Raw genomic sequence first — 26914 nt, forward strand, 5'->3', positions numbered from 1 at the left:
TTATCCGGCATATGAGGTTCATGAGGGAAAAGCCCAACAGTTAAGCCCAGAACTAGGGGTGCAAAGTACTAGAAACTTGCAGCAGGAAGTCTCAAGGCCAGAGATCTCATAGCAGCAACACCCAGATAGGCTGGCCATGTCCTGTGGACTCAATATACGAACGCCACATTAGGAGCTAACCAAAGGTCAAAAAAAGACATTGTGCGTGTCTGTTTGATAGCGCGACTTGCGTTGAGAAGAGAGCGCGAGAGTGACAGAGTGAAGGGAGATGATATTCTGCGCGAGAAAGAGCACGCATTTGTGACGTTAGGCGAAGACAGTCACTCTGAAATAACGTGTAGATTATTGTGAGCATATACTTACGGGGTCACTATGTGTGAGATTAGGCTCGAAGAAGCAGAGAGAGCGAGAGCTGAGAGCATACAATGCAAGGCCAGGTAAATGTTAGAATATTCCTTAATATAAGGGAAGAAAGAAGCACAATTGACAAGGAAATAAGCGTTTCTGTGAGGCAGTAATTTTCTCAGGAAGACGTGCAAGGCAACCCCCTGAAAGAGTAGCAGCTAAATTAAGCAACTTACTTGAATCACTAGACACTACGACGAAAATGGATAGAGACTTACCTCCAGATATAACTCAGAGGTCCGAGTGAGTGTATTTTTTGTTTGATGAATGCGAGGACAAGTGTGGAAAGCCACATATTCACAGAGAGGCGAGCAGATTCTATAGGGTGAAGCGTGGGCCTCTAAGAGGGATTCAACCAATAAACAGCACAAGAGTTTAATGAGTTAGAGGCAAAGCTGCCTTGAGCTATATGTCTATATTTGTACTTCTAATCTCTGGTATCTCCTCACGGATATACTCACAAATCACTCACTTCGATTGGATGTCTTAACAGCTAACTGAGGCCCTCTTTTCCTTTTGCTTTTCCGGTTAGCTTATCGCAATAAGAACAAGTAAGCTATATAGCAGAGACTATGACATGACAGCGTCCCTTTTGAATGACAGATATGTGTAAGTTACAACACCAGAAACTTCATATTATGATATTAATTGGAATTTTGTAAAAGTTATTTGTTTAATGAAATGAATGTGTTACTCATTTTGAAACATTAAAAGTTTAACTGCAAAAATTAGAAGGAAATCTTTTTTGTCTCTAGCAAAGATTCAGGAGAATGATTATGCATATGGGAGTGAATCATGATAGAGCAGCGGTTCTCCCCAGGAACCAGGGTGATGTTGCACGCCGGTGACCTCTGGCCATGTCTGGAGCTTGTTTGGTTGTCAGAACTGTAGATACGCTCCTGGCATCCAGTGGACAGAGGCCAGGGGTGCCGCTAAACATCCTGCAGTATACGGGAGAGCCCCAACGAAGAATCATCCGGCCCGAATGTCAAGAGCGCTGCCCTTTCTGGAAGAATAAGAATCACTTGACACACATGTTTATTGAACATTTGCTGGTTGGTATCTAAGGCACCGCATATAGAATCCTAAGCAAATGCCTTCCACAGTGAGGTTTCTAAATGTGGAGGGTGTTTGAGGTTATGTGTCATCATATATAGATTAGAATTACTGGCAATGTTAAATGTTCTGAAAGAATAAATGTTTTGCTTCTTGTGCTTGTGTCTGATAAATCTTGGTTGCAATTTAATCAGAAGTGAGCTTTGGAACGTTTCAGCCTGGCACGGAATGCAGTTTTTACACAAGTTGTAAGTGAAATAGAAGATGAATACATGCATATAAAACCTAAGACAGGGGAGTTCCGTCGTGGCGCAGTGGTTAACGAATCCGACTAGGAACCATGAGTTGCGGGTTCGGTCCCTGCCCCTTGCTCAGTGGGTTAACGATCCGGCGTTGCCGTGAGCTGTGGTGTAGGTTGCAGACGCGGCTCGGATCCCGAGTTGCTGTGGCTCTGGCATAGGCCGGTGGCTACAGCTCCGATTCAACCCCTAGCCTGGGAACCTCCATATGCTGCGGGAGGCCCAAGAAATAGCAACAACAACAACAACAACAACAACAAAAAGAAAAAAGACAAAAACAAAAAAACAAAACCTAAGACAGGTGTTCCTGCTGTGGAGCAGTGGGATTGGCGGCATCGGAGGAGCATTGGGATGTAGGTTTGAGCCCGGCCCAGCACAGTGGGTTAAGGATCCTTCCTTACTGCCGCTGCTGCCTAAGTCACAACTGCGGCTCGTATCTGATCCCTGGCCTGGGAACTCCATATGCCCTGGGGTGGACCAAAAAAAAAAAAAGGGAAAAAGAAATCAGGCAGTTATTGGTGAGTTGGGCGTAAGCCCAGTATGAATTCTGGAAAGTACATCTTTGAGGTCCATTATGTATATATTTTCCAAATGAGGAAACGAAGGTACAAAGAGGCCAGGAGCCTTGTCTAACTCAGAGGTGAAGTGCTCTACTCTCCATCGTACTGGTGTTTGGCAGGGGCAGCAAAAGGCACCAAGCAGATCATCCAAATTATTAGCATTGGTCATGGAATCCCATTGATGCTGCTCCAGTATGTGGCCGGTCCCATGAAATTGCCTTTTTTTTTTTTTGTCTTTTTTGCCATTTCTTGGGCCACTCCGCGGCATATGGAGGTTCCCAGGCTAGAGGTCTAATCGGAGCTGTAGCTGCCAGCCTACGCCAGAGCCACAGCAACGCGGGATCCGAGCCGAGTCCGCTCACGGCAACGCCGGATCGTCAACCCACTGAGCAAGGCCAGGGATTGATCCAACAACCTCATGGTTCCTAGTCGGATTTGTTAACCACTGGGCCACAGCGGGAACTCCCAAATTCCCCTTCTGAATGACCTTTGCTTCCTGCTCCTGTGCAGAGTTCCTAGCTGCTTAAACTATGTGCAGCACAGAGGTGCAAAGAACCAAGTTTAGCATAAAGTTCTTCCTCAACCATTAGCCGCTTCCTCAACCATGAGCTTCTTTAAGTAGCAAAGCAGAAGGAATTCCTGAACGCCCACCACGGGCACTTCGCTCCCCAACCGCCCAGAACATTATTGTTCAGCAAGAATACACCTCTAAGGTGAATTATCTGTGGCCAATAGGAACCTTGAAGTATGGCCAAAGATGCGGTTTGTGTTCAGCTGTGGTGTGGAAAACATCAAGAAAACACATACATACAAGCACATACAATTCTATATGCTTTCTTTCCTGACTACTCTTCAGCAGGAGATGTGGGTTTTATACTCCTGCAGCTAGAAAAATTCTGTGATTTCTCTGTGACTCAAGGGAATCAGAGTGGGTACGTTCAGTGGCCTGCATGTGGATTTTAGACCTAAGGTGAAGAGCGTCTTCTAAACCTGGCTTTGGAAAAGAGTCCCTTCCCTGAATTCAGACATCCAGCTTCACATGGTTCCCTTCAGGGTAATGATGGTCTTGAGGGTGTGCCTGGAGCTAGAGGAACAGTTCCTGCAGCTGCCTGTCTGTGGTGGCCTCCCTCATCCCCTCATTAATTTGCTGACACCTGCTTGGGGAATGAGCAGCAGGGTCAGTGGTTTTTTTGTTTGTTTGGCTGTTTGTCTTTTTTAGGGCCGCGCCTGTGGCATATGGATTTTTCCAGGCTATGGGTCTAATCGGATGGAGCTATAGCTGCTGGCCTACTCTGTAGCCACTGCAATGCCAGATCTGAGCCGTGTCTGTGACCTACACCACGGCTCTTGGCAACCCTGGATCTTAACCCACTGAGCGAGACTGGTGATGGAACCCCTGCAACCTCACAGTTCCTAGTCGAATTCATTTCCACTGCACTGCAATGGGAACTCCTGTTTTTTGTTTGTTTTTTTAACTGACCCATCTGAGAGCAGACTCATTAGGGCCCTCTACCAGGAGGTTTTAGTAACAGCAGCAATACAGGGTCTTAAACTCACCACATTTTCTGAACATTTTATAACACCGAGACTCTCCCTTATAGGAGAGTGTCACTATGGTAACGCAGGCAGCACAGGGAAATAAATGGTGGAATCACAGTTGATGAAAGTTCATGGATTCCTTCAAAATCATTTACTGAGCGCCATGCCCACCGTGTGTCAGCACTGTGATAAGTACTGGGGGTGTGAAGAAGAGTAGGACAGGGACTTTGTCCCTGAGAACCTTCCACACCGGAGGGAGAAAGATGGATGTGGATGGGAAACCATGAAAGCCATGCAGCCGGGTAACAGGTGGGGGGGGGGGAGGAGGTGGAGAATGGGTAGTGGGAATGGGAAGTAGAGAACTGGAAAAGATGCCTATGGAAGAGGCACCCACTGGTTCCTCTTGAATCTCTGAGTTCATCTTGTTTGTTTTCCCCTCCTTTTTAGGGCCACACCTGTGGCACATGGATGTTCCCAGGCTAGGGGTTGAATGGGAGCTCCAACTGCTGGCCTACACCGCAGCCACAGCAATGCCAGATCCAAGCCACCTCTGTGACCCACACCGCAGCTCACAGCACTGCCAGATCCTTAGTCCGTGGAGCAGGGCCAGGGATCGAACCCACATCTTCATGGATACTGGTCAGATTCATTTCCACTGAGCCACAACGGGAACGCCTGTGTTCATCCTAAAGCACAGAAAAAGGTAATGAAAAATCAGAGCTATCTGGTGTTGAACATGACACCATAGTTCTAAAGCTCATTCCGAGTTACGTTCAAGTGGTTGTCATAATATAGTTCGGTGTGAGCTGTGGTTGGGCTAAATTTTTCCAATAGACAAAGCTCATTTGCTTCAGGAAGCAGTTGCCATTGTGAGGTGTAAACTTGATTGCTAAAGTCTTTCCAAAGGCAAGCCACCAAGGGAAGGTTTCACCCCTCCGGTTATGTCATTTTATTACCTCTAATGAAAGAAGACTGGGTGTTTAGAAGTTGAAACTTTGTTTTTACCCTGCATTAAATAAGTTTGGAAAGGGGCCTCAGCTGAGGTTGATTTATCGTGCATTGAATGAAGCTTAAGGTTCAGGGCTCCTCACCTACATCGGTCCCTTCTAAGGTCTTCGGAGGGGTCCTAGCGATTTTTTTTCCTTTTATTAATTTTTTCTTGAAGTGTCATTGATTTACTATATATATATGTATATATGTATATTTATGTATATCTATATATAAAACTCAATGAATTTTATTACATTTATAGTTGTACAACATTCATCACAACCAAATTCTATAGCATTTCCATCCCAAACCCTCTGTGTATCCCCCCACCCCCCAAACTGTATTCTTTGGAATCTGTAAACTTTTCAAAGTCCTTGAGTCAGTATCTGTTCTGCAAAGAAGGTCATTGTATCCCTTTTTTAGATTCCACATGTAAGTGACAGCATATGATGTTGGTGTCTCTCTGTCTGACTGACTTTGCTTAGCATGATCATTTCTAGGTCCATCCATGTTGCTAAAAATGCTGGTATTTCTTTGCTTTTAATGGCTGAGTAATATTCCACTGTGTATATGTACCATATCTTCTTGATCTGCTCCTCTGTTGATGGACATTTAGGTTGTTTCCATGTCTTGGCTATTGTATATAGTGCTGCAATGAACATTGGAGTACATGTGTCTTTGCGAGTCATGGTTTTCTGTGGATCAATGCCCAGGAGTGGGATTGCTGGGTCAAATAGTAGTTCTCTTTGTAGTTTTCTGAGGAATCTCCATACTGTTTTCCACAGTGGCGGCATCAATTTACATTCCCACCAACAGTGTGACAGGGTTCCTTTTTCTCTACAACCTCTCCAGCACTTCTTGTTCGTAGACTTTTGGATGATGGCCATTCTGGCTGGTGTAAGGTGGTACCTCATAGTGGTTTTGATTTGCATTTCTCTAATAATGAGTGATGCTGAAGATGTTTTCATGTGTTTTTCTGGCCATCCGTATGTCTTCTTTGGCGAATTGTCTGTTTCAATCTTCTGCCCATTTTTAATGGGGGTTGTTTGTTTTTTTGGTATTGAGCTGTAGGAGGTGTTTATAAATTTTGGAGATTAATCCCTTGTCAGTTGCTTCATTTGCAAATATGTTCTCCCATTCTGTGGGTTGTCTTTTCGTTTTGCTTAGGGTTTCCTTTGCTGTGCAGACATCTTTACATTTAATTAAGTCCCATTTGTTTATTTTTGTTTTTATTGTCATTACTGTAGGAGGTGGATCTGAGAAGATGTTGCTGTTGTTTATGTTGGAGAGTGTTTGGCCTGCGTTTCCCTCTAAGCGTTTGATGGTACCTGGTCTTATATTTAGGTCTTTAATCCATTTTGAGTTTGTTTTTGTGTATGGTGTTAGGAAGTGTTCTAATTGCATTCTTTTCCATGTGGCGGTCCAGTTTTCCTGGTGCCACTTATTGAACGGGCTGTCTTTTCTCCATTGTGTATTTTTGCCTCCTTTGTCATAGATTAGTTGACTGTGGGTCCGGGAGTTTATTTCTGGGCTTTCTATCCTGCTCCGCTGATATATATGACTGTCTTTGTGCCAGTACCATACGGTTTTGATGACTGTAGCTTTGTAGTATGGTCTGGAATCCGGGACCCTGATTCCTCTGACTCCATTTTTCTTTTTCAGGATGTCTTTGGCTATTCTGGGTCTTTTGTGCTTCCAAAGAAACTAAAATATTTTGTTTGAGTTCTGTGAAAAATGTCCTTGGTAATCTGATAGGGATTGCATTGAATCTGTAGATTGCCTTGGGTAGTGTAGTCATTTGGATAAAATTGACTCTTCCACTCCAAGAGCATGGTATGTCTTTCCATCTCCATGTGCCATCTTTAATTTCTTTCATCAGTGTCTTATAGTTTTTGTCTTTTTATCTTTTTTAGGGCCACACCTGTGGCATATGGAAGTTCCCCGGCTGGGGGTCTAATCAGAGCAGTTGCCGCTGGCCTACGCCAGAGCCATAGCAATGCCAGATCCGAGCCGCGTCTGAGACCTACACCACAGATCTTGGCAACGCCGCATCCTTAACCTGCTGAGCGAGGCCAGGGATCAAACCCACAACCTCATGGTTCCTAGTTGGATTCGTTTTCCGCTGTGCCACAACAGGAACTCCGCTTTTGTCTCTTTAGGTAGGTTTATTCCTAAGCGTTTTATTCTTTTTGATGTGATGGTAAACAGAATTGCTTCCCTGATTTCTCCTTCTGATCTTTTGTAGTCTGTAGAAATGCAGTCGATTTCTGTGTATTAATTTTGTATCCTGAGACTTTGCGAAATTCACGGATGAGCTCTAACAGTTTTCTGGCAGAGTCTTTAGGATTCTCTAGGTATAGTATCATGTCACCTGCGAATAGTGATCGTTTTACTTCTTCCTTTCCAATTTGGATTCCTTTTATTTCTTTTACTTCTCCGATTGCCGTGGCTAGGACTTCCAAAACTATGTTGAAGCGTAGTGGCGAGCGTGGACATTCTTGTCTCATTCCTGATCTCAGCGGGAATTCTTTCAGCTTTTCACCATTGAGAATGCTGTTAGCTCTGGGTTTGTCATATATGGCCTCTATTATGTTGAGGTAAGTTCCCTCTCTGCCCACTTTCTGGAGGGTTTTTATCAGCAACGGGTGTTGGATTTTGTCAAAGGCTTTTTCCGCATCTATTGAGAGGATCATGTGGTTTTTAATTCTTCAGTTTGTCAATGTGGTGTATCACACTGATGGATTTGTGGATATTGAAGAATCCTTGAATCCCTGGGAGAAATCCCACGGGATCATGATGTACAGTCCTTTTAATGTATTGTTGGATTTGGTTTGCTGATACTCTGTTGAGGATGTTTGCATCTCTGTTGATGAGTGAAATTGGCCTGTAGTTTTCTTTTTTGTGTGTGGTATCTTTGTCTGGTTTTAGTATCAGGGTGATGGTGGCCTCAGAGAATGAGTTTGGGAGTGCTCCTTGCTCTGCAATTTTTTGGAATAGTTTCAGAAGGAGAGGTGTTAGCTCTTCTCTAAATGTTTGATAGAATTCCCCTGTGAAGCCATCCGGTCCTGGACTTTTGTTTGTTGGAAGGTTTTAAATCACAGTTTCCATTTCAGTACTTGTGATGGGTCTATTCATCTTTTCTTTTTCATCTTGGTTCAGTCTTGGAAGATTGTACTTTTCTAGGAATTTGTCCATTTCTTCTAGGTTTTCCGTTTTATTGGCATATAGTTGCACACAGCAATGTCGAGGGTTCCAGTTTCTCCATATACTTGCCAGCATTTGTTACTGTGTGACTATAGCTATTGTAGTGAGTACTTAGCGACTATCTCGTTGTGGCTTTGATTTATATTTCCCTAATGATTTTAATACACTGAGAAGTTTTCATGTTCTTACTGGCCATTAGTATATCTTCTTTGGAGAAATGTCTTTTCAAATTTTCTGCCCATTTTACTTTGTGTGTGTGTGTGTGTGTGTGTGTGTTTTAGGGCCGCACCTGCGGCATGTGGAATTTCCCAGGCTAGGGGTCTAATCTGCAGCTGCCAACCACAGCCACAACAATGCAGGATCTAAGCCGCATCTGCAACCTACACCACAGCTCACGGAAACGCCAGATCCTTGACCCACCGAGCAAGGTCAGAAATCGAACCTGCATCCTCATGGATACGATTCCAACTCATGTCCACCGTGCCACAATGGACTCCTACCCATTTTACTTGTTAAATTTTTACCTGTGTTTTTTGGCCACATCCACAGTGAGTGGAAGTTCCCAGGCAAGAGATAGAACCTGTGCCTCAGCATCAGCTGGAGCCACAGCCGTGACAACAATGGATGCTTAACGTGCTGAGGCACTAGGGAACCCCACTGTGCCCATTTTAAAATTAGTTATCTTTGGAGTTCCTGTTGTGGTGCAGCAGAAATGAATCCGACTAGTGTGTGGATTTGGGTTCAATCCCTGACCTTGCTCAGTGGGTTAAGGATCCAGCATTGCCATGAGCTGTGGTGTAGGTCGTAGATGTGGCTTGGATCCCACATTGCTGTGGCGTAGGCTGGTAGCCATAGCTCCAATTCGACCCCTAGCCTGGGAATTTCCATGTGCCATGGGTTCAGCCCTAAAAAGCAAAAGAAGGAAATTAGTTATCTTATCATTGAGCTGTAAGATTTCTTGATGTATTCTGGAAGTTCTGGATACTAGACCTTTATCAGATATATCATTTGCAAATATTTTCTCCCATACGTGAGTCGTTTTTCACTTTCTTGATAGTGTCCTTTGAAGACAAACATTTTTAATTTTTATGAAGTCCAGTTTATCTCTGTTTTCCTTTGGTTGGGTGGTTGTAAGAAACTGTTGCCTCATGTAAGATCATACATATTTACTCCTGTGTTTTCTTCGAAGAATTTTGTAGCTTTAGCTCTTACATTTGGCTATTTGATCCATTTTGAGTTCATTTTCGTCCATAATGTCCAGTGTAGGAGTCCAGCCTCGTTATTTTGTGTGTGGATGTACAGTTGTCCCAGCACCAATTAGGACTCTTCTTTCCACACTGAATTACTTTGGCACCTTGTTGAAAATCAATAGACCGTAAATATGAGGATTTGTTTCTGTGTTGTCAAGTCCGTTCCCTTGATTTCCATGTATGTTCTCATTCCAGTCCCACCCTGTGATTGCAGTAGCTTTGACCTGGGTTTGGAAACCAGGACGTGTGAGGCCTCCTACTTTGCTCTTTACCAACATGGTTTTGGTTATTCCGGGTCCCTTCAATTGCCATGTGGATTTTAGAATCAGCTTGGCAATTTCTGGAATGAAGTCAGCTGGGATTTGGGTAGGCCTTTCCCTGCAAATATAGATCAGCTTGGGAAGGAGTAAAAATTTAATGATACTGTCTGTCTTCTGATCCGTGAACATGACGTCTTTCACTTATTTGGATCTTCAACTTCTTTCAACAGTGTGTTGCACTTTGCCGTGTGAGTCTTGCACTTCTCTGGTTAAAGTTTTTTCCTAAGCATTTGGTTCTTTTTGATGCTGTTATACATGGAATTGTTTTCTCAGTTTCATTTTTAGATTCTGTATTACTGGGGTATAGAAATACAGCTACTTTTTGCATCTCGATCTTATATCCTGCAGCCTTGCTGAACTCATTTCTTAAAGCTAATAGTTAAATTAGTTATTCAGTTTTTTGCCCCAAGCTGTTATCTACTCCTTCATGCAACTGCCCTGTTAAAACATTGACCTGCAAATATTTTCCGAAAATGCCACGCGAGGGGAGGCTTTTAGCACTAGGCAGCTCTCAGTGGGGTCAGAGGCAAGCCTTTCAAGTGAGGTCTTCCAGGGAACCACCAGACATGCCCAACAATGACAGAGCCTTGGGAATGAGTCTTTGAGGGAACTCAAGCTCCATGCTGCTCCCTCTGGTACTGGGAACGTGGGCTCTTTTTCCAGGCCACCACTGGCATGGAGGGCAGAGGTCTAAGACAAGTTAAGGCAACACATCTCATTGTTCTTACAGAAATTAATTTGTTTTCCTCAACTAAAGTGCTCCCCAGTTTGCTGCAAGCCTGTTGGCTGAATTTCCAGAGTTCTGCAATAAGGTGTCTCTGACCACTTTTGTCAACTTTGTTGTTGTTGTTGTTTTTATGGAGGGATGAATTTTCGGATGTTATTACTCCAGCTTTTTTTAATGATTTGCCTGCCACGTGGTTTAAAATCTCTAAGGAGTTCCTTTTGTGTCTCAGCGGGTTAGGAATCTGACCAGTATCCATGAGGATGAGGCTTTGATCCCTGGCCTTGCTCAGTGTGTTTAAGGATTCTGTGTTTCTGCGGCTGTGGCGTAGGCTGGCAGAGGCTGCTCCAATTTGACCCCTGGCCTGGGACCTTCCAAATGCCAAGGGTGCAGCCCTAAGAAAGCAATGAATGAATGAATGAATAAAAAATATCTCAAGTCTCAATGACCACAGGCTAATGTTTTAATCATGGGAGATGATGAGGGAAAATGAAAGGAGAAAATATAATTCTCACGGGTTGATGAAGTCTGAAAAGGTATTTTCTATATGTAGTACTCTCAACATTAAGGTGAAGATAACACATTTTAACCCCCCTTTTTTTTCATACAGGTTAGACACAGGCTTTAGAGTCAGAACTGAGTTCAAATTCCAGCTGTCCCTCTTCTGAGCTTGATGAGGTTAGGACAAGTTATCTAACCTCTCTGTGCCTCAGTTGCCTCATTTGTACAATGGGGTAATAATAATATCTATCCCATAAGGTTACTGTGAGAATTAAATGTTAAATGCTAATCACAGGTGCCTGGCAACCCCCAAAGCATTAGTTATGATCATTATCTTTACAATATTCTGCAAAAATACACGAATGATTTTTGAATAAAGTTAACCTAAGAAAGATTTTTACTTTCTCTCTCTCTCTTTTTTTTTTTTTGTCTTTTTGCTCTTTCTTAGGCCGCTCCCACGGCATATGGAGGTTCCCAGGCTAGGGGTCGAATCGGAGCTGTAGCCCCCGTCCTACACCAGAGCCACAGCAACTCGGGACCCGAGCCGTGTCTGTGACCTACACCACAGCTCATGGCAACGCCGGATCCCCAACCCACTGAGCAAGGCCAGGGATCAAACCCGAAACCTCATGGTTTCTAGTCGGATTCGTTAACCACTGCGCCACGACGGGAACTCCATTTTTATTTTCTTTCTTCCTGTTCTGGGGTTTTTGTTTTGTTTGTTTTGGTTTGGTTTTGCTTATTTATTTTAAAGAGTTGAGAAGAAAATCTATTCCAGCATTTTGGAATAAAGATGTATTCCAAAAATGAATGTGTTCATTTTATTGATATATAAACAAATGTTATTGATTTATTCATCAAATACTGATTAAATACCTAGTAAATATTAGGCGCCATGACTAACACAGAGACAGCAATGACACTAAAGTGTGGTTCGTGCTGTCAAGGAGCTAGCATTCCAGGAGACTGGCAGATAAACAAGCGATGACACACACAGTAACAAAGGCTGTGGTACAGGAATACCCATGGGAGGAGTTCCCAGAGTGGCTCAGCGGTAACCAACCCTAGTAGTATCCATGAGGATGTGGGTGCAATCCCTGGCCTTGCTCCGTGGGTTAAGGGTCTGGCGTTGCAGTGAGCTGTGGTGTAGGTCATAGATGTGGCTTGGATCCGGTGTTGCCGTGGCTGTGGTGGAGGCCAGCAGTTAGAGCTCCAATTCGACCCCTAGCCTGGGAACTTCCATGTGCCATGGGTACAGCTTTTATAAAAAGAAGAAAGAAGAAAAAAGAATACATATGGGATTATGTGATGGGAGTATGGCTTTTACCAGTTTCTCTTGCATTTCTCTCCTCCTCTTTGGCTCCTATTTTTGTCTTCAGCTATGTAGTTTAAACCATGAAATGTAAAAAAATTTCTAGAGATGAAAAACAGTTTGAATTATGGAGGACACTAAAAAATGGCATTTCTTAAAGTTCCTGCTGAGGCGCAATGGGATTGGTGGCCTCGTGGGAGTGCTGGGTGGCAGATTTGATCTCCACCTGACAGTGGGTTAAGGATCCCGCAGCTGTGGCTCAGGTCATGACTGAAACTCAGATCTGATCCCTGGCCCAGGAACTCCATATGCCGCAGGACAGCCCAAAATGATTAAAAAAAAAAAAAAAAAAAAAGCATTTCTTACAGAGCAAGGGCTTCCTGCCAGCGTAGTCACTTCTAGGGTCTTTGAACTAAAAAGTTCTTTGGAATATTTTTTCTTTGCTATCGGCCTTTTCTTTTTCTATTTCTTTCTCTTTCGCTTGTCTTTATCTCCTGGATACTTGGGTAGTTTCCAAAGAAAGAGTGCTTTATGGATTCGAAGGGTGATTTATAAGTAAAGATGGAAAATGATTTTTTCCTTCAAGTTCCATACCAAAAAAATGAATATAGACTTTCATGGAAGTAACTGAAAATGCAGATAATTTTAATTCCATTCCATTTTTCAGAGTTCTCAGCCGTAATCCTTTGACAACGGTTGAAGATTCATATCTTTATAAATTACCAGCATTAAGATATTTGTAAGTATCCCAGCAGTCTCATGGCTCATGAGATGATTTCTGCTCTTTTGCACTTTCATCAGAGATTGAGTATTTTTGCCTAAAAAGTGACAATTTAAATTTTAGCTGGTGTGAGTTCCTGTCCTGGCTCAGTGGTAATGAACCTGGCTAGTATCCATGAGGACCTGGGTTTGATCTCTGGCCTCGCTTAGTGGGTTGGGGATCCGGTGTTGCCGTGAGCTGTGGTGTAGGCCGCAGACACGCCTCGGATCACTAGTTGCTGTGGCTGTGGTGTGGGCCGGCAGCTCCCGCTCTGATTCGACCCTCAGCCTAGGAACTTCCATATGCCACACCTGTGGCCCTAAAAAGACAAAAAAAATAATAAAAAAAGATTATACTGTTCAGCACCAAGGCCATTAATTTGATGATGCAAGTAAATTTAAATTTCTTCAACAAGAGCTCCAAAGGGCATTATCGTCGATGGCAAGTAGGAAGCCAGAATGGAAGTAATTCCATGTTAAGCATCTTTTTTTAAGGCTAGGATTTTTGTCTTTGTGTTTATATCATGCATGTTTGGGCTTTTCCTTCAGAGACCTGGGAACGACGCAAGTGTCACTTACAACAGTTGAAAGTATCCTCATGATGACCCTTGAATTGGAGAAACTGTGAGTTGATTTTTCTGACATTTGTTTTCCCTTAGTTTTTTTAGGTTTGTTTTATTATTTTCCGAAGTCAGATTTACTCATGTATAATTTTCATCAATAAAATTCCTGACTAGTGTAGGAAACTTAAACGAATGTACTTCCATTTCTCCCCTCCCAGCCTTTATGTGATTTCTGTTGTTTTGTTACCCTTTGTGTTTCATTGTGGATAGTTTCTATGCCTTAAGGTTTACTGACCCTTTCTTCTGCAGTGTCTAATGTGCCCTTAACACCGTCCTGTATCTTTTTCATTTAGAAATTGTTTTTAATCTCTAGAAGCTCAATTTGGGTGTGTTTTACATCTTCTGTGCTTCTACTTTACATTTTCAGACTTCCGCCTGGATTTTTTGAACATATGAAATACAGTCATAATAACTTGTTTCCTATGTAAATACAATTTTAAATGTTCTTTTGTGCTAATTCTAACATCTGCATAGATTATGGGTTGGTTTTGATTCCTTTTTCGCCTCACTGTGGGTCCTATTTTCCTGCTGCTTTGCATGCTTGGTGATTTTTCTCAAATTCCAGACATTGTGAATCGTGGTTTATTGTGTGCTATATATTCGTATATTCTTATAAAATACCTGAGCTTTGTTTTATCTTTTAGGTCTAGGGTTTTTTGTTGTTGTTGTTTTTGCTTTTTAAGGCTGCACCTGTGGCACATGGAAGTTCTCAGGCTAGGGGTTGAACCAGAGCTACAGCTGCCAGCCCACACCACAGCCACAGCAATGCCGGATCCAAGCCGTGTCGTGACCTATACCACAGCTCATGGCAATGCCGCACCCTGACCCACTCGAGCGAGGTCAGGGATTGAAAGCTCATCCTCATGGATACTAGTCAGGTTAATTTCCGCTGCACCACGACGGGAACTCCCTCGGTCTAGTTTTTAAGATTTGTTAGGTATGACCACAAGTAGCCCTTAGTCTGGAGCTCATTATTTGCAGCTGCGGAGACAAGTCCTTCCTGCGTATCATAAGGTTTTCCTGTCTGGCTTGTAGGAACAGGTGCTGTTTCCAATGCTGTGTGATAGTGCGAAAGCCATTTATTATTATTACTCCTTTCATGTGGTTATTTTCCTGGCCTCAAGTACGTCCTCACACACCTGCACTGCCCAACACTTTGTTGACTACTCAAGAGATCCCTCTGCCTATCTCCAGAGTTCTTTGTCTGTGCATTTCTTTTCTCTCTAGTACTCTGCTTTGTGAAGCCGTTCACCTTGGTTTTCCCGGACTCTCAGCTCCATTTCCTCAGTCAGGGAGTCCATCAGTCTCTGCTTGGGTTTCTCTTCCCTGTCCTATGACCGGGAAACTCTCTCAAAGAAGTAAACGGGGCAATCATAGGGCTCACTCCCTTATGTTCCATCACTTGGGGGTCACTGAACCTTACTGCCTGAGATGCAGTTTCTTGAAAAACTGTTGTTTCATATTTTTGGCCACTCCGTAGCATATGGAGTTCCCAGGCCAGATCAGATCTGAGCTGCAGTGGCAACCTAAGCCACAGCTGTGGATCCTTAACCCACTGGGCCAGGCTGGGGATCAAACCTGCATCCCAGTGCGCTCCCAGGACGCCACCTAATCGCATTGTCCCACAGCGGGAACCCCACCAATGACATTCTTTAAGTCTGTTTTGTTTTGCTACAGGGTCCAATCAAAGATTAGGCATCTCATGTCATATCTTTGTCTCTTTTAATTGAGAGTATTTCTCTACTGTTTTTCTTTTTTCTTTTTTTGGTCTTTTATGAAATTGGCATTTTTGAAGAGTCCAAGCCAGTTGTCTTGTAAATTGCCCTACAATCTGGATTTGTTTGTTTCTTCATTAGATTCAAAGTAAACATTTTGGGGATGACTACTTCATAGACATTGTATCCTTCCTACTTGCTCAGTTTCGGTGGCCCAGTGCTATGTTTGATCATTTGCTTAAGGTGATATGTTCCATGTCTCTTCATTGTAAAGTTATTTTCCCCCTTGGTAGTTAATAAATAATCCGGGTGATGCTTTGGGATCAGTGAGGATCCTACTGTCAAACGACTCGTCACCCAGCTGTGCATCCATGATAATCTCTGTTGGAATCAGGTATTACATTGGTAGTTGCAACATGACACTTTCCCTTTTTTTGGCTGCCCCCACAGCATATGGAAGCTCCTGGGCCAGGGATCAGATCTGAGCCAGAGCTGCTACAGCTGTGGCGATTCCAGATCCTTTACCATTGCACTCGGCCAGGAATCAAACCGGCGCCTCCACAGAGACAACCAGATCCTTAACCCGCTGTACCGCAGCGGGAATTCCCAAGATGACGCTATCATTCCTTATGCATTTATTAGCTAATATTACTCTGTAGAGAAGAGCTCTCCCTCTTTTCTTTATAAGAATCATTAGGGACTCATGTGCTCTTCTTCGAATTAGTTATGTTATACCTTATTGTAATGCTCATATTCTTCTTTTGAATGTTCAGATTGTCCAGATTTGGCCAATACAATCTCTGTTATTGTTTAGCCACGTGTTGATTAGTAATTTCTAATATCTTTACGACTCACAACTAGGAATTGAGAAAGGGACTCCAGACGTTGGGGACTTGTTCAGACTTTTCTTAGAAGTCTGCCCTCTTCGTGTGTTCTGTCAACTCTGTTGGAAATTACAATAACTCTGGCTCAGGTCGTCAGTGTTGGAAAGTGAGACACGTGGACAAGGAGAAATCTCGACAAGGCTCTTTACTTCTGCAGAAGGGCGCGGGCACTCCAAAAAGTGTGCGCGCCGAACAAAGGACCCTCCCCTATTTATCCCTAACGCAGGTGATGTGCCTGTCCCCTTCCCATGGGTCGGGTCAGGGCGCACATTCTTCCCGGTTGGCTAATTTGGAACAAATTGTTACTGGGAAAATAGGTAAAGAGGAAGGGGGTCTCGCAGGGTTGATTCAGCGGAGGCCCAGCCAGAGCAAAATGGAGTAACCAAGATTTCCTTTGATAGAAAAGACACTTTGTTACTTTCCACAACTCCAAGTGAGCTGTTGGGTTGGGAGGAGATACTTCTGAATTAAACTACAGGCCAGTGTCACCCTACTCTAATACGTATCACCTTTTTCTCTAGGCACGCTCTCTCTGCTGCCATCCTTATCCTTCTGTTGGGAACCTCCGTCCTCCTCCATAATTTACAACAGCCAAGAGCAGCAATTGACCAACTAGTCCCTCTCCAGTTCTCCAGTTCTTCTGCCCCAAGAACTCCTTTTGGCACCGCCCTGTGGTGGCTGTGGCCTGCCTCTCCTACCTACTCAAATAACTCCTCTACCACAGATTTAATTCTCTGCATTTCCATTTACAGGATCTTGCCTAGCCATATGGCTTGCTGCCTCTGCCAATTTAAAAGTAACATTGAAGTTGTCTGCAAGACAGTCAAGCTGCATTGTGACAGATGCCTGAAAAACAGCACACGTTGTGGTGAGTCCGAATCGCCTGATGATAACCTTTTTCATGTTTGTTTTTCATCAATTATGATAAATTGTTAAATTAATGATGTAATTGCCTTCTTTTTATTCATTCAGAGTTCCAACTCCCTAGATTCTTGGTTACATTATTAAGCTAATAATAGCTCAGCTACCTTAGCTTAATAATGTGACAGATCCACATACAGGAGCAAGAGAAAGGAATGCAGAGGGGAAGGGAATTAACATATTATATTCGGTGCTCCCTGCAACTGAGAACTTATTCCTCTAGTGCATCCCAGTCTGTACACTGATTTTATGTACGTTAAGTCTCAAGTACCCTTTGTCTTACACAACGAGTGTAAATGTATTCTTATTTTGTTTTTTTTCTTGCAATTGTATAAAAGAGTACAAGTGATGCTGTTTTATGTTTTATTTGGAATCTGAGAATTTTTGGTTCCATAACCAGAAGCTGTGATCTAGCCCTTCTAATGGGTAGGAGAGCTATTTTATTCTTAGACTGTCCAGCTCTGAACTTGCTCTAAATCTCAAGCTTCTCTAGCCACAAAACACTTAGGTGCTTTCAACTATTTTTCTATATAGTAGATTTATGGACACTAACTTGAGAACTTCCAAAACCTGCTTTCCTGCCCAGATGGCTTGAATACGTGTCTCTATCAATGATCTAGAACACATTATAGGTAACACTTTGCTATTTATATAAAGTCGAGGTTGCTTATTTTTCAAAAAAAAATTTTTGACCAATGGTATTACTCCCTTCTCCTCCAGAAGTGGGCAGAAAAGGCATTTTTAATCTCCTTTTACAGGTGAGGAAAAGCAAGATCAGAGGCGTTAAGTGTCGTGGCCTAGTGCTCAGACCTCCTGTCCCCGGTTTTGGGCTCTCTCCCGATCTGTGCTGCTCCTTTCTTGTGACTCTTTACCTCCTCCCCTGACCCTCACCACCCCCACCCCAAATGCTTTTAATCCTTCTGGAGGAGAAGCCCAGCTACACAGTGGTACACATTACCTTCACCTAGTCAGAAGCTTTGGATGGTTCCACAAGCAGAGCTGGAAATATTCAAAGTGAAATGAAAGCAGAGTAGGCTTCTGACAGAAGTTGCTTTTTCCCTTTTGCCTTCTAGGGCCTCACATATTAACCTTCCACATTGGCATACAGCCTGGAAAATCTCTTAACCTGCACCCCAGATCCCTGCCCAAATTTTAGCAAAGAACCAGGGTGGACATAGTGTTTTTTTCTGGGTAGAACCTTCTGTCGTGAGGGCTGGGATATATGGAAGCAGGGGCCGAGCAAAGGACTCGGTGGGCAGATGGAGAAAGACAAGTCCAGGCGAGGACCTGGGAGCTGCAGGTGTGGTCGTGGTCATCTGTGATAGCAGCCAGAACACAAGCACACTGAAGAGGTGGGGGGAGGCAGCCCCTCTGTTTCTGAGGCAGGACAGGATGGGGTGTGTGAGCCTGAGGGAGGAGTCGCAGTAGACCCGCAGGGCCCGGCTGAGTCGGGGAGTGTTTGTCTTCCAGCCTCGGCTTTTCTGGGGTCCTGGGACCAGGGGAATAATCCTAAATATATAGTTGCTGTATTTCACGTTATGGAATTCTCTGAATAAAGAGCCGCTTTTTCGGAGGCTACCTTTTGCACCTTTGGTTGTTGCCAATCATAGGTCTAAGTTTGGGTTTCTTTGTCTGCTCTCTAAGTGGCACTCAGAGGTTTGCTGATGCCTAAGGTGTCTGACTGGGATACAGGGCTGTGGACAAGAGCCGTGCCATCAGCCTTCAAGGATCAAAACCAGTCTCTTCTCTTTTGACAGATAAAGAGACATCTCTAGGGGATGTAGAAGGATCGTTCATGAAGGTGTTACAAGCCCGGAAGAAGAACACCAGCACCGAGCTGATGATTGAACCAGAGAGGCCGTCCTCAGACAAGAGTGGTGTCAGCTTGTCGAGCTTCATGAATGAGCAGTTGGACTTTAGTGACGAAAGTGATGTTATCAGTGCACTCAATTACATCCTGCCGTATTTCTCAGAGGGAAATCTAGAAGATGTAGAATCAACATTACTGCCATTCATCCAGCTTCTGTTTTCAAATGTAGCAGAGGCAGACATCCCACCGGGCCACTTGAAAACCCACACCGGGAACCCTCCTGTTAACCCTGAATCCGGCACGTCAGGTTATACAAATAAATTGAGGCAACTCCGTTTTCTGGAAAATTTGTTAGATGCAGAAATTCAAGAAAAAATTGATGAAGTTATGAAGAAAGAAAAAACTGCCATGCTTATATATTCCAACATTTTAAGTCCAAAACTGAGACGCCAGATCCTTCGAAAGAAATTGGAAACCGCCCGAACACAGGCAGAGAGCCTCGAGGAGATTGAGAGCGTAGACAAAAGGCCGCTGAAGGTGAACAGGGTCCTCAAGGGCCCGAGGGGCATAAAGAAAAGGCACTTCAGAGCAATGAGAAGGCAGAGCATCAGGAGAAAAGAGACCGCCCAGCCATTTGTAGAGACCACTACCAAAGGAAGCAAGCTCGGGGGGCCCTCCGCCAGGGAACTGGAACAGCTGTGGGTGGTGCAGAGGCCCAGGAAGCGAGTGGCAGACTCCTTGCAAAAAGAGCCTTCATTCGGAAGGGAACATAAAGCAGAAGTCTCTTCTTTCCTGAAACAGTACTCGAGGGGCAGGCCTGCTGCCTCTATCCATCCAAAAGCCCCAGCAACGGTCAAAAAGACATCAGAGGACCTGTCGGACACACTTTTTGTTCTGGTAGATGCCAATGCGAGAGTCAAGAATAGGAAGGCTTCTGAGACAATCTCATATCCCAGAAAAATAGACTCCTTCCATCCTTCTCACTCTCCTGTGCTTCACAGAACACCTGAGCCCCAAAACAGACAGGCCTTCAGAGACAAAGGCTCAAGCTACAGACTGCTGCTTGCATTGAGGCCTCTGTCCTCTGCCGTGAGGAGCCTCATAAACTCCCCTTCACAAGAGGCTTCCTCACCTTCAGGAGAACTGACTCTTCAGGAACAGCCTTCTCCAGAATCCTTTTCTCCTTCAGAACCTTCTACAGAACACATTATCTCAGAAAAAGATACTCCGCAAGTTGTTTTTGAAGAACTTCCTACTTCAGGAACAACTACTTTGTCGGGACCTATCCCTGGACCCACTGCCCAGGGGACACTTCCTACAGAATATTCTGCCACGACTGCAGACAACGTCATGCCCACTGGTCAACACACCAGCGCAATCCAATGGGAGCACCACAATGTGGGCACCGACGTGGCCTCTACGCCCACAAGCTTCATTTCCCCAGGAGTTTCCTCCCCGGGGAGTCAGTTTGAAGCTCAGCTGAACCAGCAGCTTCAGTCCCTCATCCCCAACAATGACGTGAGGCGGCTCATTTCTCATGTTATCCGGACGTTGAAGATGGACTGCTCCGAGCCCCAAGTGCAGCTGGCCTGTGCCAAGCTCATCTCCAGGACAGGCCTCCTGATGAAGCTTCTCAGTGAGCAGCAAGAAGCCAAGGCGTCCAAGGCAGAATGGGATACGGACCAGTGGAAAACCGAGAACTACATCAACGAGAACACAGAAGCCCAGGGGGAACAGAAGGAGTCGAGTGAGGTGAAGACAATGCCTGACACATGGGAGCTGGACTTTTCATCCGCTTAGGACAGGCCCATAAAGTGCCCACGCAGGAAGACCAGGGGCTCCTAGTCTGTATCTTGTCTCAGCCCTAAAACTGGCTAAGCCAGTGCTCTCCCTCTTTGCTCATTCAGGGCATGTGCCACTATTCCTAGGGTAGAGGAGAAGAGGGCCTAAGATGCAAGATACATAAGTGGTAGAAGGAGGTGCTGACCATAAGCGTAATAGCATTTTAGATTTGCTCTCTTCTTAAGAACTATAAGCTGCTTACCTGAAAGAATGGGGTTTTAGAATAGTTTAAGAAGAACTAGCTACTGGAGTTCCCTTGCGGTGCAGCGGGTGAAGGATCCAGAGCTGTCATTGCTATGGCTTGGGTCACTCCTGTGGGGCAGATTTGGTCCCTGGCCCGGAACTTCTGCATGCATGCTCGGTCAAAAAAAAAGGGAATGGTTAGCTATTGTTTAGAATAGGTTTAAAAATAGTTAGCTTGTATCCTTTCTCTCCCCTTGTTTTTTAAAACATTGTTCTTTATTTTTTTTTAGCTCACAAAAGATGTTCCAGGATATGGGTATAATAACAAACTCATCTTGGCAATATCTGTGGCTGTAGTGCTGATGCTTTTGATTGTAATTTTATGTCTCATCGAGGTAAGGACAACAATTCATTCAGATTCAGAACCCGCAAACTGAAAATCACAGCCACCTTTCCGCTTACTACTGCTCGAACCCCCTCCTTAGTCATGAGGACTGAAATACATGTGGTTCTTTTACTGAAAGTACATTCCCAGGACTTTTAAAGGAGATCTCTGTAGAGTCGAACTCAAGATAAAATAAAAAGGAATGAATAAAGATTGGGAGAAAATGGTTGTGATGGCTAATCGTGGTCATGTTTTCTTCCCAAACAGGTTTATTCCCGAAGGAGAACATTACGGGAAGGGAAAGTAGGACGCAGAAGGTAAACACTGGTCTTTTAAAACAGTGTTTTTTGGAACTAGAGAACTTAGAACTCATCTCTTTTGGTCTCCTCATTTTACAGTGAAGAAACGGCTGAAGGCGGGAAGACTGTGTCTTTACCTAAATGCTTTATTTACCAGCAAAATTAGCTCCCAGCCAAAGCTGAGTTCGAATGAGAGTGGTGCAGCTTCATCTGCTTTCTCTAGTCCTTTAAGGGACAAGGGTGGAGGGGCAGCAGTTTGGGTGGTACCTGTTCCTGCTGGTGGTGGGCATCAGACCAGGAGAGGCCTTCGTGGAGGCTCTGGGGTAGGGAAGGCCGCATGGTTTTGGGAGTTTGGGGGCTAGACTCACTCAAAGCGGATGAAATGTAGAGTATGACTCCTTCCGATAAAGTGGCAGGAAAACTTCCCTTTTCGTCCTGCTGGCCTTCCGGCCCCCATTCTCTATTCCCTTTACCCAAACCTCATAGAATTTGAACTGGAAGAAACTTGAGACAGTAGTTTGTTTCTGCCTTTTCTAATAAGGAAGTGGAGAAAGAGCAAGGGAAAATGTCTTGCCCCGTTGCCTTACTGCTAGTGAGCATCAAAAAGAAGACGGGCCCTTTCCACTGGGGACGTCCCTCCAAGCCTGGGCTGTGAGCCCCATTTCCTATCACAAGTCAGTATACACATACTATATGGACGTCAGTCATTTCTAAAACAAACTTAGCGTACACTCTGACTTTTTTTTCTATTCTCTTTGCGTTCAACAAGAAGATTTTTTGTGGCTAGTCCTGGCCTTTAACTGATCTCAGAATTCAGTGACAGCCTGCAGTATGAAAGTTGGCAAGCTGGGAGCTCCTGTCTTGGCTCGGGGGAAACGAATCCAGCTAGTAACCACGAGGACACGGGTTCGATCCCTGGCCTCACTCAGTGAGTTAAGGGTCCAGCGTTGCTGTGAGCCGTGGTGTAGGTCACAGACGTGGCTTGGATCCTGCTTTGCTGTGGCTGTGGTGTAGGCCGGCAGCTGCAGCTCCAATTTGACCCCTAGCCTGGGAACTTCCATATGTCGCAGATTTGGCCCTAAAAAGCAACAAAACAAACCAAAAAACCAAAGTCAGCAAGCTAGATAACTTTACTGGTTGGACTCGGGTGTTTACTTGGTGGGATTCAACTTCTGGAGTAAAGCACCTAGGAAAAGAGAATCACCTTCTCCCCTACCGCCCAGCAAATGCCACACGAGATGCTAGGTCTGAAGGGGACTCATGTAAAATGCTTCTAGAGGGTTAATGCTCTTCTGCCCCGCCTGATTGGGGCAGTGTTTGCGCTGCACAGGGGCACTTGGGGGAGGGCCACAAAGCTGAGTGGGGCTGAAAGTCCCACCCATGCTCCGTGCTAAGCCACAGGCCAAAGGCTCCCCAGAGACACAACGGGAGGGCCGTTTTGGACAGACATGGAGAACTTCTGGAAGGCCAGCCTGCACGGCATTATTTTTCCGATCCCAGATCTGGGGTGATTGTGCTTGTTGTGATCATGGACTGAGTTATCCATTTCATCCTAATAGGACCAGAGCGAGCACACGGGAAGGGAGATGGAGAGCGCATGGGTCACTCACTGTGTGTGTTTTCCTCCAAGGGGCTTTTTCGGATTTCTGCTGCGTAAGAGACGCTCAGGAGAAAGCGAGAGCGAGGTAAATTTCGGGAGCATAACGTCCCGTGGCCGGAGAAAGCAGGGGAGATGCAGACTTAACATTTCCCTTTCTGTGTTGCCGAGGCAGGGGTTTTTCTGGAGAAGGCGGCCACTCTGGCTTCGGGATACGTACAGACCTCTCAGTGCTACGCGCAAGAAAAACATGGCAGAGAAGCTGCACGATAAGGAGTCTTCTGATGAGGAAGAGATCTTCCACAAGGGTGCAGGGTAAATGACTGGGGACAGTTTGAAGTTCTTGTCTAAAATGAGGACACAGGAGTTCCTCTTATGGTTCCGTGGGGTATGAACCTGACCAGTATCCATGAGGACTTGGGTTCCATCCCCAGCCCCGCTCAGCGGGTTAAGGATCCAGCACTGCCGTGAGCTGTGGTGTAGGTCACAGATGAGGCTCAGGCCTGGTGTTGCTGTGGCTGTGGGGTAGGCCAGCAGCTGCAGCTCTGATTTGACCCCTAGCCTGGGAACTTCCATGTGCCACTAGCGCGGCCCTCAAAAGCAAAAGTAAAATAAGGAAATAATGAAAAGTTTACGTGCTGCTTCGGAGAGTAAAAGCCTTGGCATTATTCTTGTCATTCCAGGGAGGTCAGTGAAGCCCCGGCAGATGTGATTCTGACCATAGAATCGGATGTGGAAGACCTGGGGGAGGAGACTGACACGGCACCTGAGGGTCCTCCCGAGTGAGCCCCGTCCTGGCTCAGGCCACCTGCAGAGTATAACCCTCGATTCTGGGAATTGCTTTTAAAATATTATTATTTTTTTTTTTTTGGTCTTTTTTTTGTCTTTGTTGTTGTTGTTGTTGTTGTTGCTATTTCTTGGGCCGCTACCGCGGCATATTGAGGTTCCCAGGATAGGGGTCAAATCGGAGCTGTAGCCACCGGCCTACGCCAGAGCCACAGCAACTCGGGATCCAAGCCAGGTCTGCAACCTACATCACAGCTCACGGCAACGCCGGATCGTCAACCCACTGAGCAATGGCAGGGACCGAACCCGCAACCTCATAGTTCCTAGTCGGATTCGTTAACCACTGCGCCACAACAGGAACTCCTAAAATATTTTTTTTGTCCTTTTAAAATATACATTGATAAGCAATTCTGGCCATGTGGTGAGGAATTAAAATGGAAACAGCTGAATTATTTCTATGCCAGTCACAAGGGCCACAGGCAAGAAAACGCAGCGCTGAAGCTAGAACCCCTCGTGGTAGCCAGTATTTCCACAGGAGGAAATGTGGGCCGAGGAGGAGGAAGGGGAGGATGAAGCGGGGCTTCTCTCCCTCGTTGCCCCAGTAGCATCAGTCCCTGGGAACTTGCAAACATGTCATTCTCAAGGGGCGTCGAGGGTTCAGTTACGTAACAGCGTGTCCTGGTGCTCTCTCTCTCCTGGTTCCTCAAGTACCAGTTGTTTACAGCATGTTTACAGGCCCTAACAAGCAAAAAAAAAAAAGAGGAGGAGGTGTGAGAGCAGCCACTGCCCAAGACGGCTCTCCTCAGGCCTCACAAGGGCCTCCCTGGCCTCTCCTGACCCCGCTGAGGGTCTGCCATGTGCCGCTCAGCCCAGCACCAAACCTTCCCACTTCCTCCCTCACCCAGCACAGGCCCACGGCTGCAAGATTCCAAGTGTTTATGTAATGCCAGTAGTTGCAAAGGCTCTTCTGCTCCTGCAAAGACGGTCATTATTCAGTCACATTAAGTCCACGAGAGGTAAATACATTAGGGAGTAAAAGACATTCTCAATGAACAAGATGTGGTAATCTGCCAAAAATGACCACAAATAGTGCTATTGGTTTAGTAACGTGAGGTAAGGAATGGCGCAAACCGCAGGACAACAGCACAGGGTCCCCGGAGGAGCGGAGGGCCCGGGAGACAGCCAGCAGGTTCTAGCAGCTGGGTGGGGTTCTGGGCAAAGCGGACAGCCCATCAGTCCCTCTTCTGATGTGTTAGTTTGCTGATGCTGTGGGAGAGACGTCTCTTCTCTCCAGGCCTGCCAAGTTGCCTCCCAAAGCTTCTTCCTGAGAATGAAAAACAAGTGTTTTTCTCTGGGTCATCTGAATTTCAGTGAGCCCACAAATACTGAGTGTGTTTGGAGTTCCCACTGTGGTGCAGCAGGTTAAGAATCCAGCGTTGTGTCTGGGGCAACACAAGTTCAATCCCTGGCCCAGTGCAGTGGGTTTAGGTTAAGGATCTGGGGTTTGCAGCGGCTGTGGTGTCGGTTGCACAAGTGGCTCGGATTCCATCCCTGGTCCAGGATCTTCCATCTGCTGTGGGTGTGGCCATTAAGAAAAATGTACTGTGTTGAAAGCGTACAACTGGAGTTCCCTGGTGGCTCAGTAGGTTAAGGATCTGGTGTTGTCACTGCCGTAGCTCGAGTCACTGCTGTGGTGCAGGTTCCATCCCTGGCCTGGGAAGCCCTGCGTGCCATGGGCGCAGCCAAAACATAAATGAAGTGCACAAGTAAGTAGTAGTGATACTAGGAAGCAGCAGCAGCCAATACTTACTATTCGCTTACTTGGTGCCAAGCCCTGGGTTAGGCATTTCACGGTCTTATTTAGCCCAACAACCCATGGCAGCATATGTTGTCGTCCTCATTTGACAGACAGGGAACAGGGTTGAAAAACAGAGGGAACCTGTGCAAGTGCCCAAAGCCACACATCCAACATTTCGAGGATTGTAGCCCAGGACAGTTAGACGCCAAACCTGCAAACCATCACAGTGCCCTGAGTGTAGGGATGCAGAGAAATGTAAGCTGCGGTTGCCGCCTAAGAGTCAGTAACAGTGATGACAGTAATGAGGGGGAAAATGATGGCAGTGACTGTTCATCGAGCACCTGCTGTGGGCCAGGGACAATACTAGGTGCTTTGGCTGCCCGATTAGGTCACAAGAGCAGAAAGTCCCCATGCTGCTCAAACTCTGTCCTGGGGAGGGGGGGTTGACTTCAGGAAGAGGTGGACACAAAGACAGGGAGCTGAAGAGAAACCAAGGAGCAAGATCCTTGCACTGTGGGGCTTACCAAAGTGTGGGCCAGGACCCCAGGTAGCTCCAGCTATACCCCAAGGGGTATTTCCATTCTTTCAAAGGTGGTACAGAAAGTGAGGCTTAGATGCTATTTTTTTATATCCCACTACCTCAGATTTGCACAAATTTTTTGTTTTGTTTTTTTTTTTTTTTTGTCGTTTTGCCTTTTCTAGGGCCGCTCCCACAGCATATGGAGGTTCCCAGGTTAGGGGTCCTATCGGAACTGTAGCCGCCAGCCTACACCAGAGCCACAGCAATGTGGGATCCCAGCGGTGTCTGCAACCTACACCACAGCTCACAGCAACGCCAGATCCTCAACCCACTGAGCGAGGCCAGGGACCAGACCTGCAACCCCATGGTTCCTCGTCGGATTTGCTAACCACTGAGCCACGACGGGAACTCCCACAACTCTTTATTAGTCTCCAGTTCTACCCTACCCTATTTCTGAATTCACATTCCCAGGAGTGAGATTCTGTTTTGCCCACCTAGTCCTGGACTGGGCAGTGTTTGAGCCAGAGCCCAGAGACTTCACCTAGCCAGCCTGTGCATGAGCAGTCTCCTGCTGAGTTGGGCCACACCTTCGGCTATAGCCTGGAAGGGAGAGGGGTGCCCAGGGTCAGGTG

At 45.5% G+C, this 26914-nt stretch overlaps 1 protein-coding gene and 1 long non-coding RNA gene across 7 annotated transcripts in view; one reads left to right on the top strand and one right to left on the bottom strand.

The window, feature by feature from the left end:
* LOC100514982 (leucine-rich repeat-containing protein 37A2) lies at positions 1637-24723 on the top strand. 3 transcript variants are annotated; one of them, XM_021067160.1, is made up of 10 exons: positions 1637-1709; positions 12828-12899; positions 13469-13543; positions 16894-17009; positions 18820-20624; positions 21188-21292; positions 21550-21599; positions 23212-23266; positions 23354-23493; positions 23862-24045. In XM_021067160.1, the coding sequence occupies exons 1-10, from the start codon at positions 1690-1692 to the stop codon at positions 23962-23964; spliced, it is 2541 nt and encodes an 846-aa protein (XP_020922819.1). In that variant the 5' UTR covers positions 1637-1689; the 3' UTR covers positions 23965-24045. The 3 variants fall into 3 exon arrangements, 2 of the variants coding, with proteins under 2 accessions (XP_020922819.1, XP_020922818.1); XR_002337173.1 differs by lacking the exon at positions 1637-1709 and adding an exon at positions 24336-24723 and having other exon boundaries at positions 12501-12899; positions 23862-24031; XM_021067159.1 differs by lacking the exon at positions 1637-1709 and having other exon boundaries at positions 12501-12899; positions 23862-24052.
* The window catches only part of LOC100515340, a 35896-nt gene continuing 13508 nt past the window's right edge, over positions 4527-26914 (bottom strand). Inside the window, exons 3-4 of one of the 4 annotated variants that reach the window (XR_002337176.1) lie at positions 20917-25288; positions 4527-4545 (exon numbers count right to left, since the gene is read on the bottom strand). This is a non-coding gene — a long non-coding RNA (uncharacterized LOC100515340). Of the gene's footprint in view, positions 4546-15116; positions 19044-20916; positions 25289-26914 lie in introns of those variants that run through there. The other 3 variants (XR_002337175.1, XR_002337174.1, XR_001299875.2) reach the window with 3 other exon arrangements.

This window comes from Sus scrofa, chromosome 12, assembly GCF_000003025.6.
Source record: "Sus scrofa isolate TJ Tabasco breed Duroc chromosome 12, Sscrofa11.1, whole genome shotgun sequence".
Lineage (NCBI taxonomy): Eukaryota > Metazoa > Chordata > Mammalia > Artiodactyla > Suidae > Sus > Sus scrofa.

Coding starts and splice junctions, on each gene's coding strand:
- LOC100514982 (XM_021067159.1), top strand. CDS start 12,778: ATGGAAGTAACTGAAAATGCAGATAATTTTAATTCCATTCCATTTTTC. Junction 23,267..23,353: donor CAGGAGAAAGCGAGAGCGAG/GTAAATTTCGGG, acceptor TTGCCGAGGCAG/GGGTTTTTCTGGAGAAGGCG. Junction 23,494..23,861: donor ATCTTCCACAAGGGTGCAGG/GTAAATGACTGG, acceptor TTGTCATTCCAG/GGAGGTCAGTGAAGCCCCGG.